The sequence below is a fragment of the Desmodus rotundus genome, chromosome 3 (genome assembly GCF_022682495.2).
Source record: "Desmodus rotundus isolate HL8 chromosome 3, HLdesRot8A.1, whole genome shotgun sequence".
Classification (NCBI taxonomy): Eukaryota; Metazoa; Chordata; class Mammalia; order Chiroptera; family Phyllostomidae; genus Desmodus; species Desmodus rotundus.
In genome coordinates, this window is record NC_071389.1 from 199405934 (window position 1) to 199421115 (window position 15182).

Below are 15182 nucleotides of genomic sequence, written 5' to 3' on the forward strand. Positions count from 1 at the left end.
CCGCTGGTGCGGCAGGAGGGGACCCTGGGCCAGTGGGGGACGGGGCGCATGCAAGGGGGCCTGGTGCGGGGTGAGTGGGACGTTGCTCATCGCCGTCACCGTGTTCTCTTCCCCATGCAGTGGGCGCAGACGTCCCCATGGAGGCCTGCTGCGCGGACGGGCACCAAATGGCCACGCAGCACCGGGACTGCTCGCTGCCCTACGCCTCGGACTCGAAGCAGTGCAGGTGCGTGTGTGGTGGCCGCGCGGGGCAGGCTGCGTCCCTCTAGAGGGAAGTGGGGGAAGAAGGGACAGTGTGCGCCCCCAGGCTGTGCAGGGCACAGTGGGCGGGGAACCCGGCCTCTTTCTGCCCCATGGTCCCCAGACTGTCCTGTGACTGGGGGTGTTGCCCCCTTTGCTGGAAGGTTGGGGTGTGCAGCGCCTCTGCCACAGCTCAACACTGTGGCCAAGTCACTTCCCTCCTAACAAAAAGGGGGTCAGGTGGTGGGGGAAGGGGGTGATGAGATCACGTGACACCACTGTCAGACCCCCCAAACCAGAGCAGATTGCAGCAGGCGGGCCCACCTTACACAGTAGCCAACGTCTCCATCGACTACTTTTGCCCTCCTCTCCCTAAGTGGACTCCGGCTCCCTCACAGCTTGGGGAGAACGTGAGCTTAGAATAAGTGACGTAGATAAGAAATGTTCGTTGTCACCATAAAATGGTGACAGTCGCAGCAAGACTTTAGGTTAGGAAGCTCCTGCTTTGCGCTGCGCATGGGGTGCCCATTTATTTCATTGAACGCTAGTGTTCACCCATCACTCAGGTGGGGAAACTGAGCTTTCCCGTCCCCACAGCTGGCAGGGGCTGGAGTCAGGGTGTGACCCCGGGCCCTGGGGAGCAGGTGTCGGGAGGGCGAGGGTATGCAGCATCCCCTCAGCTGACATTGTTCCTTCCCCTGCCCAGAACACAGTCTCGGTGGTACTGAGGCAGGGTGCTGTGGGCTGGGGGGGGTGCGGGGTGCCCCCCAGGAAAGGATGTGTGGGGAAGGCCTGCTGGCCTCCATCTGAAACATTACATGCTACCTGCCAGCGTGGCACAGGATGTAAATCTAGATTTCTGAAATTCTTCAAAAGTCAAAAGCCTCATAGACCAAACAGGAAGGGAAAACGAGCTGCGTGGGTTGTCTGAACTGCCTGCGAGGCCACAGGGTCAGGGGGTAGGGAGCATCCGATGAGTGGGAGCTGGGATCGTGCGTGTGGCTCCTGTGTGGCTCAGTGCTGCAAGGGTCGAGGGGCTGCCGGCAGCTCTGCAGCCAAGTGGGAGCTCTGCCCAGCGGTCTGCTTCCCAACCCTGCCAGCAGAGGCAGCCTGGCCCCCAACCCGCCCAGGCTGGGTTTCTGGCGGTGCGCCCTGAGCCAGCTCCCAGCCTCAGCTTCCCCAAGTCTAAAAGGAGGCCAGTGGGACCCTCCTCCCAGGGCCGTGATAATGATCAGAGGTGGGGGAAGCAGGCACCGCGAAGCCCAGCCCGGGCTCCTTCTGGAACCGGCCCCACCAGACAAAGCTTCATAACTGCTGCCCGCAGCCCTCTGGGTGTGGGAGGCTGTCCTTTCCACCAGAACATTCCTGCCCCTGTCCCTGAATCTCTGCCCAGGCCTGGCACGCAGTAGGGCCACAGCTAAATTTTGTTTTTAATTGTAGTAAAATACACACAACGAATATTATCATCTTAACCGTTGATAAGTGTGCAGTCCAGTGCCTTCCCGTTACGTCACCATCCATCTCCAGGACTTCCTCATGGAGCAGCACCTCCAGTTCCCTCCCCAGCCCCTGGCCGCCTCCACCCTGCCTTCTTTCCCTGTGACTGCGACCCCTCCAGGTCACCCGTGTCCGTGGAATCATGAGCATCGGTCCTTCTGTCCCTGGCTTCTTTCACGGAGCCCGATGCACGCCCTCAAGTCTCATGAAGGCTGTATTGAGTGTGGGAACTTCCTGCCGTTTGAAGGCTCAGGCACGTCCCCCCGTGTGGACCCCGTTTTCCTGTGGGCTGCTGTGGCGTGGGTGCACACACGCCTGTTTGCGTCGCTGCTTTCTGTTCTTTCGGGCCCAGGCCCAGAAATGGAAGCTCTGGGCCGGGTGGCAGTTCTGTTTCTAACGTGTTGAGGAGCCCCACCCTGCCGCCCGTAGTGGCCGCACCGCTCTGCGTGCCCACCAGCAGGACCCGGGGTTCCGGGTTCTCCACACCCCGGCCTTGTTTTCGGTGCAGCCAGGACTTCCGAGTAAATGGATGCACAGATGCACACCATCTGGTTGCTTTCCCCGACAGTTCAGTGAAATGCCAGTTCTTTGCAAGTCCACCCAACGCTTGAGCGAATGCACAGACCCAGCCCTGAGCTCGAGGGCAATTCAGGGAACACGTGGGAAGTCGGGGTGCAGAGCCCCACATGGTGGAGGCTGGGGGCTGCTGGCAGCACAGGGAGACTGGGTGGGCCCTATCGTCCCTGGACGGGCTCAGCTCAGAGGGGGCTCCTGCCCTCGGTGGCTTTGGTGGGAGCCAGGGTCATGTTGGGTCTGCTGGGAGCCACACAGGTGACTTACACATACCTCCTGCTGTCCCGCCTTCCAGCAGGGCCCAGACCCTCACTCGGCTCCCTGGGGCAAGCTGCTCCACCTCTCTGAAGCTATTTCTTCTGAGTCCGGAAAATGGGGATGAAGTGGGAACATTTTGTGGGGCAGGCTCCGGGGCTCAGAGAGGGGCATCAGGGCTCCCCTCACTTGGCGGCAGACCCTGTCCCCCCGCCCAAAGTTTAGTCTTTCTGACATTTACCAGGCACCGACTGTGTGCCAGGCGCGGCGTGCGTCTGTCCGTGCCTAGAGTGGGAGGGGTGAGTTGGGAAGGCCTCCCGAGGAGCCGTGGTCCTGGCCCAGCCCGCGCCTCGCCCCCCGCAGGATGGTCCAGGAGCAGTGCTGCCACAGCCAGCTGGAGGAGCTGCACTGTGCCACCGGCATCAACCTGGCCAGCGAGCAGGACAGCTGCAGTGTGCTGCCCAGCAACGCCAGCCTCGAGGCCGTGTTCGTGAAGGTGAGCCCTGCCCCGCCCACCAGCAGGGGGCCCAGTGCTCTCCCACGGCACCCCAGCTCCAGGCCACCTTTCTTTTTGAGCAGTGGGGGGTGCCCGATTCAGGAGGGAGGAGGGACGCCTCGAGTCTCCTTGCCTCCCCCAGTGTAATCAGTCAACCCTGAGCAGCACCCCGGGCTGGTTCAAACCCTGGGGAAATGGGGATGGACAGACGCAGGCTTGCTCTGAGGGCTTCCCATCCCGGGGCTTCAGGCAGGAGCGCAGAGGTCAGAGCACGGGTCACTGGGCACAGGGCCTTCAAAACCCTCTTCTCGGTTCAAGGCCGGCACCCTAACCCCACTCAGGACGCCCTCAAGGTTCTCTGCACCCAGGCCAGTCAGAGCCCAGGGCTCAGAACAGCCTCCCACAGAGGCCTCCAGTAACACAGCCTCCATTTCCACCCTGGAGAACACTGAGGTTCAGAGAGGCAGAGCTGGGAGGGGGCCCAGCAGGCCGGGAGCTAGTCCTGCCCAGAACGTCAGCTGCGAGCGAGGCCATAAAGCATGCTGGGACTTGGGTCCGGGTCAGGCCACTCGCCTCCCCGCCACGGAAGGCTGTATCTCCGCGTGGCTGCACAGAGCTCCAGATGGCATGCCCAGGTCCAAAGCCGCAAATCAGCTGGGGAGGTGTCCAGGCTGTGTCTCCCCTCCACCACCCCTCCCCCCGACCTACAGAGGGTGGGACATGGCTGACCTGTGGAGCTCGGGCTTGGAAAGTTGCCCTGGTCAGCTGGGTTTCTGTTGGAGGTGCCCGGGGTGAAAGCGAATTCCCTGGAAAAAAAGATTTCCTGTCCCTGGCTAGGAAGGCGATGGAGTCATTTCAAGGAGCCAGACTCCGAGTGAAGTCTGGGTTCTGAGGGGGGCTGCGTGGGTTCCTCTCGGGGGATTCTCTCTCCACACAGATTGGGATGGGGGAGATTTCAGGGGAGAACCTGAGGGGCGCTGCCTACCCTCAGCTTTTTAGCGCTTTTATGGGAGGAGATTTCTGGCGAGAGGAAGCTGGGTGGGGTGGTCTGGTCAAAGCCAGCACCTTGAACGCTCCATGACCGCCTCCCTGGGCAGGGCTGGGGCTCTGCCAACACCGTCTGCCTGGCAGGCAGCTCTGCCCAAGTCTCCAGACTGGAGAGAAAGGCGGGTGGAGTACAGCAAAAGCCTGGAATATTCTAGCGGGGGTGCGAACAGGTCGCTCTGGCAGATGAGCGATTTGTGTTTCCAGGAGGGATGACTCATGCCACACAAGGTGCAGGAGGTGGCCAGGGCACCTCCCTGCTGGCAGCAGAGGTTGTACAATGAGCTGATGGAAGACCCATCACCTCTGCAGAAACGGAAGTCCAGCCTCTCCTCCCGGCTCCTGCTGTGGGCCTTCTGGAAAGTCTGAACTTGTAGGATAATAAAGACCGAAAGGGCTTTTTATGTCAGGGCGCATGTTGTCCCCAGGATTCAGGTGTGACTTTTGTGGACGCTGGGGTCGTTCCCAATGCACGGTTCGATTCCTGCTGCCCAGACACCCTAACTTGGGAGGTCTGGGCCCGCCGTGTCGCCGTCTGACTCCTCCGTCCGGGGTCCCCGCCTGTTTGCAGAGGTGCTGCCACTGCTGCCTGCTGGGGAGGGAGGCCCAGGCCAAGGGCCAGAGCTGCGAGTACAACCTCATGGTCGGCTACCAGTGTGGGCTTGTCTTCCGGGCCTGCTGCGTCAAGGGTCAGGAGACCACGGACTTCGCCCCCGCAGACAATGGGGACCACCAGGAGACAGGTAATTCCCCTCCTCCCTTCCTCTCGGGCAGTGCTTGGCCAGGGCTGTCCAGGGAGAGGTTTATGTTAAGAAAATGGCTCATGCGATTGTGGGCGCTGGTTGTCTAACTGCAGGCTGGGCCAGCAGGGCAGAGACCCAGGAGAGAGCTGATGTGGCAGCTAAGGTTGGAAGGCTGTTTGCCAGCAGAATTCCTTCATGGCTAGGGGAGGTTGGTTTCTGTCTTGCACCCTTCAACTGATTAGACCAGGCCCGCCCATGCTATGTAGAGCAATCTGCTTTACTGAAAGTCTGCTTATTTGAATGTTAATCTCATCTAAAAATACCAGCCCAGCACTATCCAGACTAGTGTTTGATCAAATATCTGGGAATCATGGCCCCACCATGTTGACACGTAAATTAACCACACAAGCAGGGTCGGCACACACGTGTACTATGGTTTGGGAGGAGCCATGCCGGGCCATATGCTGGTTATTCCCAGTCTGCAGGCTGGGAGACCAGGCGGGGGAAGTGCAGGGTTGGGGTTTGTTTTCTAGCCGGGTGAGCGGGCTTGCTGGCCCCTGTAGAGCGCCCCGGAAACCTGACGAGAGGCTCTAGTGGTCAGAGCAGCTTCACGTTGTCACCTCATCTGAGACCCGCTGTCCTGGGGGGAGACCCAGGGCCTGGGACCTGAGCTCTGACAAATCAGGCTCCTGCCCCTGTGCTAACATGTATTTTCGGCAGACCGATCTCTCCAGTCCTCGGTCACCTCATCTGTGAAATGGGCGTAATCACAGTCCTTCTTCATAAGGTCCTGGGGAGGATTCAGGGGGAGAGTCCGTATAAAGCGGCGCAGTGCCTGGCTCCATCAGCGTTTGCTGCCACAGTCCTTCCCGTCCCTCCAACAGCCCTGGGCGGCTGGCCTTGCTCTTGTTTCATGGGGGAGGACCTGGTGCTCAAGGTCACATGCCCGACACACAGAGAGGGGAAGATGCCTGCTTTCCATCTCTGGGCTGGTGCCTCCTCCATCTGGGGCCGATGGTGCATAGACAAGAGGCCGGGGGTACCACTCGCTAACGGCAGGCTATGCTCTTACTCAGCAAAGGGGCGAGTGACCCCAAGAGCAGCTTCGAGAGAGCTCCCTGCTGCGTGTCCGCCAGGTCTGTTTCCCGCGCACGTTCGCCCGGAGCCAGATGAGCCCCAAAGCCGTCAGGCATGGTGCGGTTTCCTGGTTCAGGAGACTGTGTGGCTGTCTGATGATCTCTCCCCCTTACGCAGCGGTTTCCTGGGAACGGAACTAACCCCGGAAAACTGCAGGAGTCTGCGTGACTCTGGGCCCCTTTCCTTCTCAATCTGCGCCGCCCGCCTCCTGCCCGGAGCAGGGGCAGGAGGGCCGAGGGAGGAAGGGCTCGCAGACTTGTGGTCTCTGAGTCAGGTCACCCTTTTCTGTGGCCTTTTGACCCCAGTGGCTTCAGCACGTTGGATCAAATGGACCAGTCTTGCATTCTTCATTTTTAATGTCTCATCTCAAGGGCCCCGTGGACGCCTGGGGCGGATCTCTGATACCTCAGTTGTAAAGACAGATTGGAGCCACATTCTGACTCCCTCCTGGACTTTTGAAATCAGAGATGACATTTTTACTTTAAACAAACCCAAACCCCTCATCCTGGTGGAGCATTCCTCCTGCGTCTCTGGGGAGTGCTTTTGTTGATTTATGTCTTGTCTCAGTAATGATCTCCGGTCTGGGCTTTTCTGCTGCTCCAGATGTCTTACATCTCCCCCGGCCTTTGTTGGCTTCGGTCCTTGCCCCAGACTTTCCTCAGGGTCTCCGGGAGGGCTGTCCGCCCCCTCCCCGCCCCCTGCCCTCCCCTTCCCCCAGTCACAGGCACGACTTCCTTCTTTCTTCCACTAATGTGGATTGTGGGCCTGCTGGGTGCGAAAACTATATAAGCATTTGATAGAGTCAATTACAACTGTTCAATCTAAATTTAAAAATCGGGTTCCGTGTCTGTTTTCTCAACTTAGTTTTTCTAGTAATTTGTTTGTATTCTATGTCATCAAAGTACGTTGGTCTGAGACTGGGGAAAGAACCCCGTTCTTGTACCACAGGGAGTTTGGGAAGAACCGTGCTGGGCTGTATTCTGGTTAATCCCATTCTACAGATGGGAGACCCAGGCTGGGGAAGCGCGGGTTTGGGGTTTGTTTTCTAGCAGGGGTAGCAGGCTTTCTGGCTCCCACAGAGTGCCCCGGAAATCTCGACGACCTCATCACCCAGCTGACGGACAGTTCCTCACAAATCCTCCCGGCCTTGTCCAAAGAGCCCTCTGGAGGATGGGATCTGGACGTCCTGGCTGTGCCGGGCATGTGGGAGGGACTTGCTCTTTGCTGGGGTAGAAGGTACCAAGTGAATGAAATGCCCGTAAATGAATTCCCCAAGTAAAGATGCCCCCTAACCCAGAAGAGACAGTTATACCCTAAACGGCTCTTGCTTGGTTCCTCCCCGGGTGAAAAGAATTATTTAGAGACTCTACTGTATTTTAATAGCCCCTCTGAAAGAATGCCTTGCGCGTAGTTAGAATGTGTCAGTTACGTTGTGTTGCATTGTACAGCAGAGCTACTAATATGTTTCTTCTTCACTGGTTTTTGCTCCAGTGTGCCTGTATCACTCGTGCACTCTGGGCAGTTAGAAGATCCAGGAAGGTGGAAGGGCAGGAAATCCACAGGGAGACAGATACTCTTCCTGCTGGAAACCCGCGTGCGGAGATGAACGGTTTCTACTAGGCCCTATTTCCTCGCAGTCTTTCTTCTGTCTCTTTTGATCTAAGCTTTGCCACCAGCGTGGCTGTGGTTGCTGCTGAATTGTCATTGACTTGCGCTCACTGACACTTGTCCGGTGAAGGGGCCTCAGCATCACACAGCTGGGCTTTCGAGTATCTCTGAAGATTCTCCGTGCCCCGGGCTGCATCTGCTGATATGAAAAGGCCTAGCCCGTTTCTCTCACGCCAGGACTACTAGTGGGACACCACCGTGTGAAGGGAGGGCCCCTGCACACACCAGGTCTCTAGCCCACGGCCCCCCCGCATTTTCTACCGAGAGGAGGGGCCTGGTCCGGCCGAGCAACGGCCCTCACTCGGAGCAGACGCTCACATACGCCTCTACTGAATGAATCGAGTGAGCGACTGTTGATGACGGGCACTAAATTGAGCTTTGCAGGCAAACTGTATGAATCAAGTGCCTTCGCGTCCTGGGGCTGCTGTAACGAGATACCGCAGACCGGGGCTGAACCAACAGACTGCGTCGTCTCACAGTCCCAGTTCCCCCTTCTTGTGAGGACATTGTCCTTGCATTCGGGCCCACCCTGCCGCCCTCAGCCTCACTTGGTCATCAGCAAAGACCCTTCCCCAAGGAGGCCCATTCGCAGGTGCTGGGGGCTGGGGGTTCAGCATCTTCGGGGGAGGGGGGACGCAATTCAACCCCCAACGACAGCTTCACCAGGTGCCTGGCTGTAGGTTTGGAGGGTGGGACCTCATTTACAGCAGGGCCTTGCCTGCCTTGGCTGAAACACTCAAGTAATTTGGACAAGGTAACAGCACTCTGCGTTAAGTGGGTAATTCCAGGCCCCCGGGCTGGTGCTGCTGTGTTGTAACAGGTCTTTTAGAGACATAACGGCATTTATGAGTGTTGTGCTCTTTTTCAAAAAGATAAAATGAATCCCAAGCTGTTAGGAGGTGGGCAAATGGGCGTTACTGCCTGATATTTCCAAGAAGATAAACTGCTCAGTGTCTTCCGAGAGGAAAGGGCTCGCTGCGTGTGGATAAACATGTCTTTGCCTGTCTGTCTTGCCCCTTAGCTAAGATGTCCGAGATGGTGGAGGAGGAGCAGGAGGACCCGTACCTGAACGACCGCTGCCGAGGTGAGACCCGGGTCCTCGCCAGGGCCATGCGGGAGTTGAAGTCAGGGCTAGTCTCAGGAGGAGCTTGGCCTCGGGTAGTGCCCAGGTGCACCGGGGAACTGCGCCCTGGCTGGGCGTCCGCTGTAAGTCACTCTGTCCTCTCTGCACTCTGGGCTCCTTCCCTTCCCTCTCCTCCTTGCAGGGGCCTGGTGGGCGAGGGCGGGGGAAGGTGGGCTTAGAGAAGGACCCACGTGAGAAGCTGGTGTTAAAGACCCTGCCCCACAGGGCCCACCTGAACATGACCGCACTCCCAGGCTCTGAAGGGAGAGCACAGCTTCCCCCAAGGCATGTTATTTGACCTTGTGTTCTGTGCCACTGGGAAGGTCCATTCTGGAGACCTTTGCAATTTAGAGTGAGCAGGGCCTTGCACGTTTGTTTTTTCATATGACAAAAGTTCATGTCTCCTTCATGGAACACTCTGGCCTGTTTAGACGGGCGGGTCCGCTCCACAGGTTCGTTCAGCAGCTTGCCCTGTGGTTGGGGCGTGGATTGGAGAGCCAGTTTAATCACCAAACGCTGTGCGTGGTTGGTGCGCAGTGACGCTCAGCACAGAGGCCCAGGGGGTGGGGGTGTTGCGGAGGCCAGAGAGCCCAGAAAGCCTCCTAATTTCCCTGTGGTCTGGGCAGGAATGGGAGGGTCTTCTGGGGGAGGGGAGCTGGTTTGCAATGGGTGACGGTGGCTTAGCTGGAAAGTAAGGCTGCATGGGGGGTTGGGGACAGCAGGACTGGAGAGCAAGGGGTGGAGGAAGAGGCTGGGGAACTGGGCGGGGCCCCACAAGCCCTGGGCAGTGGTCAGGCTGTACCTAGCAGTATCTTTACCTGGGGGAGGTTGTCCGGACGAGACTCGCTTTTTGAGCTTCACGCAGGCTTTCCTGCGTGCGGGAAGCGTGGTTGCTGGGCAGTCAGGCTGCTCCGGGAATGGGGTGAGCTGCATGAGCGGGCGGCCAGAGCGAGGCCGTGGCAGAGGGATTGGGGCAGAGGGCGGCCTGAGAGACATTCGGGGGCCAGAGGAGGCCTCTTCAGGGCCCTGCCGCCCCGTGTGGCCCGGTCCCTCGATGGCTGTGCCCAGTGGCAGTGTCACACGCTTGTCTGCATTGCCCCTTCCAGCTCTGCTGCAGGTGCAGAGCCCACCCTGCATATGCCCGATTTGGGAGGGCAGACCAGGGCTGGTACCTGGAGCAGCAGCACCAGAGTGCCCAGAGCCAGACCCTGGGAGGCTCCCGTGGGAGGGCTGCAGTGGGCTCCAGCCTGCAGAGCCTGCCTGTCTGTGTCCGTCCCCGCGAGGCCGTTTTCTCAGGCCCGGCCCAAGGAGACCTGGAAGAGTGCCGAGTCTGGCACGCACCCGGCCTCCAGCTCACACTTGCTCTGATTGCAGGCGGCGGGCCCTGCAAGCAGCAGTGTCGAGACACAGGCAAGGAGGTCATCTGCTCTTGCTTTGTGGGCTACCAGCTGATGCCCGACGGCTTCTCCTGTGAAGGTAAATGTCCCTGTGTTCCTGGGGACAGCTTGACAGCAGGCCGCTGCACCTGGGAGCCTCTGCCTCTACCTGAGACATCTGGGCAGGTTCCACTTTGCACAGCTCGGGGCCCCATTCATGGGCGAGCACCCCAGGACCGGCTCTCCAGCATCCCTCGGAGTCTGTATGGCGTGTCGTGCAGGAGAATACGAACACGGAACGAGGGTTGGGTGTGGGCTCTGACTCAGCTGTGAATCTGGGATCTGCTGAGTGACCCTGGGCACGTCTTGCAGCCTCCCTCCTCATGAGATGGGGAGACGGGGAAGTGGTCGCCCTTTGTAGGGTTCTTAAGGGTCATGTGACTGCCATCTGGCCTGGCCCTTTACCAGGAGCCATTGAACTGAAACTTGTCAGGGGAGGAAAGCCCTTGCTTGGACTCCCGTGGGGAGTGCGCAGGACTCCAGTCCAGTGCACAGCCCGAGTGGGCAGCGCACGGGCCTCGACGGGTGCCGGGACGGAGCCGCGCTGCCGCCAGATAGAACGCTGTTCCTGCCGGTGACTCTCGTGTTGGTCCGTCTCTCCTAGATGTCAACGAGTGCATCACGGGCAGTCACACCTGCCGGTTTGGAGAGTCCTGCATCAATACTGTGGGCTCTTTCCGCTGCCAGAGGGACAGCAGCTGCGGCACTGGCTACGAGCTCACAGAGCACAACGACTGCAAAGGTGCGGCCCGACGGCCGGGTGCCCCCTCCCGGGCCGGCTGTGGGGTGGGTGGGGCGGCTGCGGGCTCCTGGGGCTGGGCTCCGCCAGGTGGCAGCCAAATGGGTTTATTCTTTGCCTGAACGCTGCGTTAATGCCGTTGCCCCTTTTTCATTTATGAAAAGGCTCCGAGCACGGTCACTTAAAAACAAGGCCAGGGATGAGTTTCAGGTGCTCACATGTGCTTGTTACAGAATGTACATATTTTGCACAACAGCTGCCTTCTGTCCGATTTCAAGCTTCCTTGAAGTCCAAAGTGCCTTTCCCCCTGTGTTAAAAAAAAAAAAGATATTTCTGGCTGCCGGCCGTCCTCTGCCAAGCCATAGACGTTATTTGGCAGATAAGGCTTTGATGAGGAGCTCGTGGGACGTAGTTTTGTGCCGAGTGTTCCCAGCCCTTCAGATGGCAGACCACTTTGGTAAAGACGTCGGTTGAATTATTGGTTGAATTACGAGGGCAGCTCAAAAGCAAGGCACGCCCTCCCGACGCCTGGGGCTTTGGACCAGCTCAGTGCTCCCCACCCTGGCGGACTCGCTGGGTGGTTCCGCCCCTGCAGAGGGACGTGCTGGGTGGTTTGGACCCTGGGGACACAGGGGCCTAGCCAACTGAGTCTCCACGTTTGAAATCTGACAGCTGTGAACTTCAAGGGAGGGCAGCCAGCGCTCAGATCTGTGACAATCACCATTGTCCCTATTTGCAACATTGTGACAACTTAAAAATGAGTGCGTTTATAGAGACAGTGTTTATTGCCACGGAGATCAATGCTGGGCGATCTAAACAAAACACGCACATGGCCTGAAATGGGGGGGAAAAAAGAAAGAAAAAATAGCACCACAGATGTTGCCAGGAAAATGCCTGGGTTATTTATTATGTAACAGAAAGTTTGCCTCCTCGGAGCCTTGGGGGAAAAGTCAGCGTTTTAAGTCTTGGCTAATTCGGGCCCTTTTTGTATGTGGCCTCTCTGTGAAAATGTTTGGGGTTATAGTCTGAGTAATAAGCATTTACAAAAAACCCAACTTTGTTGTGATTTTAAAGTGTTGTAAGATGCTTCCGGCAGGACTGTCGCTAACAATCTCCTTTCTTTATGATGCACCAGATATTGACGAGTGTGAGAGTGGTATTCATAACTGCCTCCCCGATTTTATCTGTCAGAATACTCTGGGATCCTTCCGCTGCCGACCCAAGCTACAGTGCAAGAGCGGCTTTATACAAGATGCTCTAGGCCACTGTATTGGTAAGACTCTGCCGCCAGCGACGGGGTCCGCCAGGCGGGCGAACGACCCCTCTAATGGAGGGGGACTCGTGGTGTCTGGGACAGAGGTCGGCCGGCTTTTTCTGTGAAGGGCCGACCACACACATTATGCACTGCGGGCTGGAGGGCTCCACTGTAGCTGCTCAGCTCTGCTGCTGCAGCTGGAAGGCATCCACAGATATGTCCACAAAATGGGTAGGGCCGTGTCCCAATAAAACTTTATTGACAAAAAACCGTCGGCAGGCTGGCCTGGGCCCCAGGGCTGTATTTTAGTTTAGTAAGCCCTGGCTTAGACCAAAGAACTTGAGTTTTGGAGTCAGACACCTGGTTTCGAACTAAGGGACTTAAGGTGATTTACTTCCTCCGAACCTCAGTTTCCTTCCCCATAGAATGGGAAGCGTCGTAACATCTGGCTTCAGGCAAGGCCCACACAAGGTGTTGGTGAAGTGTTGGGTATATAAAACTTGTTTTAAACAGTCATCTGTGTTAGTAGCCCAACGCATCGACACGGTGTAGGATGCCGGTTAATGGGGGCTGGGGGCAGGATGGGGTGTCAGGGTTCGAGGGCACAGAGTTTCAGGGGAGAAGCCCTGTGCAGGTGTGGGTGGCAGTCGCACAACGGTGTTGATGTACTTCATGCCACTGCTGCCGCTGCTCGCTGCACTGAGTGGTGAAAGTGGTAAAAGCCCTTTAACTGCACGGGGCGTTTACAGACGAATAAAACAGCCACCCTTAGTCAGGGGCTGCGCCTGAACCCACCCCAGCCTTCCTTCTTAAAGCTCCCCTTTCGTGCTCTCGGGGAGGCGGCTGAGCTGTGGGGGCCTCAGGGGGCTGTGGTTGGCCCCGTGCCAGCCCCATGGCGTCACTGAGGCGGCATCACTGAGGGGCCGTCACTGAGGGGGTGGCAGGAGTAAGCAGGAGGCCCCAGCTCTCCCAGGGCTTAGCAGGGAGGGGGTTCCGCCTGGACTTGCTGCAGGCTGGCCGGGGTCTCCGGAGGAGGCTGGCATCTGCTGGGGACGGAAACCCTGACTCACAGCAAAACCAGACCAATTTCTAAAAAGCAGGGGCATTTGTAAGTCTCAGCTTTGCCCTGGTTTTCCCTCTGCGGGGCGGGGCACAGCCCTGTCCAGGGGCACACACAGAGCGATGGGAAGGGACAGTCCCCTCAGTGACCGCCCCCACGTGGAGGAGGGCCCTGGGAGTAGGGCAAAACCTCGCAGGAGCCCAGGGCCCAGGATGCAGGCTGAGGCCCAGCCCATCAGTACCCGGTTATTCTGTGGGGGCCTCAGAGCTAAACGTCAGCTCTCGGGGGCAGTCTCATCTCAGCCCTGGGGCAGGGGTCTCTCTTCCTGGGCACGTCATCCTTGCCACCAAGTTCAGGGTTCCTTTAAAAATTTTTATTTCAAATGTTGTATACATTTTTATTTACCAAAAAGCAAACAAAACCTAAGTACGGAAAGAAAAAGCTGCTTTGCTCAGCAGTGTCTCTGCCTTCTCCCAGCTCCTGCTTCCTGGAGACTTTTTGATTTCATGAAAATGGAGCAAACTGTTCTGCCGCTTGCTCCCCCCACCCCCCACCCACTTAACAATGTATTGGGACATCATTGTATTTTATCTTAAAAAGAGTTTGTTTTTAGACAGAAGGAAGGGAGGGAGAGAAACATCCATGAGTGAGAGAGACGTTGATTGGTTACTGCCTGTTGCATGCGCCCCGACTGGGAAGTGAACCCACAACTCAGGCGTGTGCTCACAGGCAGGGGCCTCCCCGCCCTGGAACACACAGCGCAGACCTTGGGAACTGCAGAGCTTACAGGGCAGCGCAAAGCTCAGAGGGGAGGGAGGGAGATCGTTGCCAAGCCCGCATTTATCCTTGACGGCAGGCAGAAGCCAGGAGCCTTTCCTGTAAACCGAGGGGCTAGATATTGTGAGCTTCGCCCGCCTGAGGGTCTCTGGTCTGAGAAAGCCGCCTCACAGGACGCACAAAAGAATGTGCTGGGCTCCAGTAAACTTGATTTGCAAAAGCAGGGTCGGGGCAGGAGACCCCGCTCCAGGCTTGAGCAGGGGGTTTCCTTTCATGGATCAAATGCTGGGCTGCCTGCCTGCAGGCTGGCCCAGGGTGGGAGAGACAGGCTTCTGTGACGGGCCCGCTGCTCTGGGGGTTGGCTGGAGTGGGCGGAGGGAGCTGGGCTCCTCTGTCTGAGGGGGCCGGGCGTGCTGGGGGCGAAGGACAGACGATCCCTCTTTTGGCCTTCAGCTCAGGGGTCCTGGAGTGTCCCTCTCTTTTCTTTGTCCTCACAGGTGGTTTGTAAGTGTCTGTCTGAACAGGTGACTCTTAAAAACGTATGTCCTTTTAGAAGACACCTCCGTAGGAAGTCCAGTATGTGCGGTCTGGCACCGATTTGAGTGTGAGGAGTGGACAGACGTATAACCTAGCACCCCTCGTTTACTTACTGGGCCACGCTTGCTGGGTAGGGGTCATCACAGTGGGGTGCCCCATGGTCCCTGTGTGGGAGGCGTGTCCAGTTAGGGAGGGAGACCCCTTCCTCCCGGGCCCAAGTTGATAAAGGCTCCAAGGCCAGACAGGAAGTGTCAAGGAGGAAGTGGCCCTAAGCTGGGCGTTAAAAGAGACTTGTTACCCTGGCTGGGTGTCTTGGTTAGTTGGAGTGTCGTCCCATACACCAGAAGGCTGTGGGTTCGATTCCTGGTCAGGACACTTACCTAGATCATGGGTTCAGTCCCCGGTCGGGTGTGTATGGGAGGCAACCAGTTGATGTTTCTCTCTCACATCGATGTTTCTCTCTCAAATCAATAAACACATCTTCAGGTGAGGAATATAAACAAACAAATAAAAGGGGCGTGTTTCCCAGGCAGGCAGGGACGTGGCTTGCCAGGCACGGGAGCTGCAGGCGTGCAGTCTGGGCCGGGTGAGGCTCCCCGGGG

General features: G+C 57.9%; 1 protein-coding gene across 2 annotated transcripts in view; it reads left to right on the forward strand.

Moving 5' to 3' along the window:
* Positions 1–15182, forward strand: part of FBLN1 (fibulin 1) — a 68036-nt gene that overhangs the window by 13061 nt on the left and 39793 nt on the right. For both annotated transcript variants that reach the window (XM_045187099.3, XM_024579643.4), the window contains exons 2-8: positions 121–226; positions 2929–3061; positions 4677–4848; positions 8675–8737; positions 10151–10252; positions 10817–10954; positions 12087–12224. In XM_045187099.3, coding sequence (XP_045043034.2) covers positions 121–226; positions 2929–3061; positions 4677–4848; positions 8675–8737; positions 10151–10252; positions 10817–10954; positions 12087–12224 — 852 coding nt within the window. The remainder of the gene's footprint in view (positions 1–120; positions 227–2928; positions 3062–4676; positions 4849–8674; positions 8738–10150; positions 10253–10816; positions 10955–12086; positions 12225–15182) is intronic.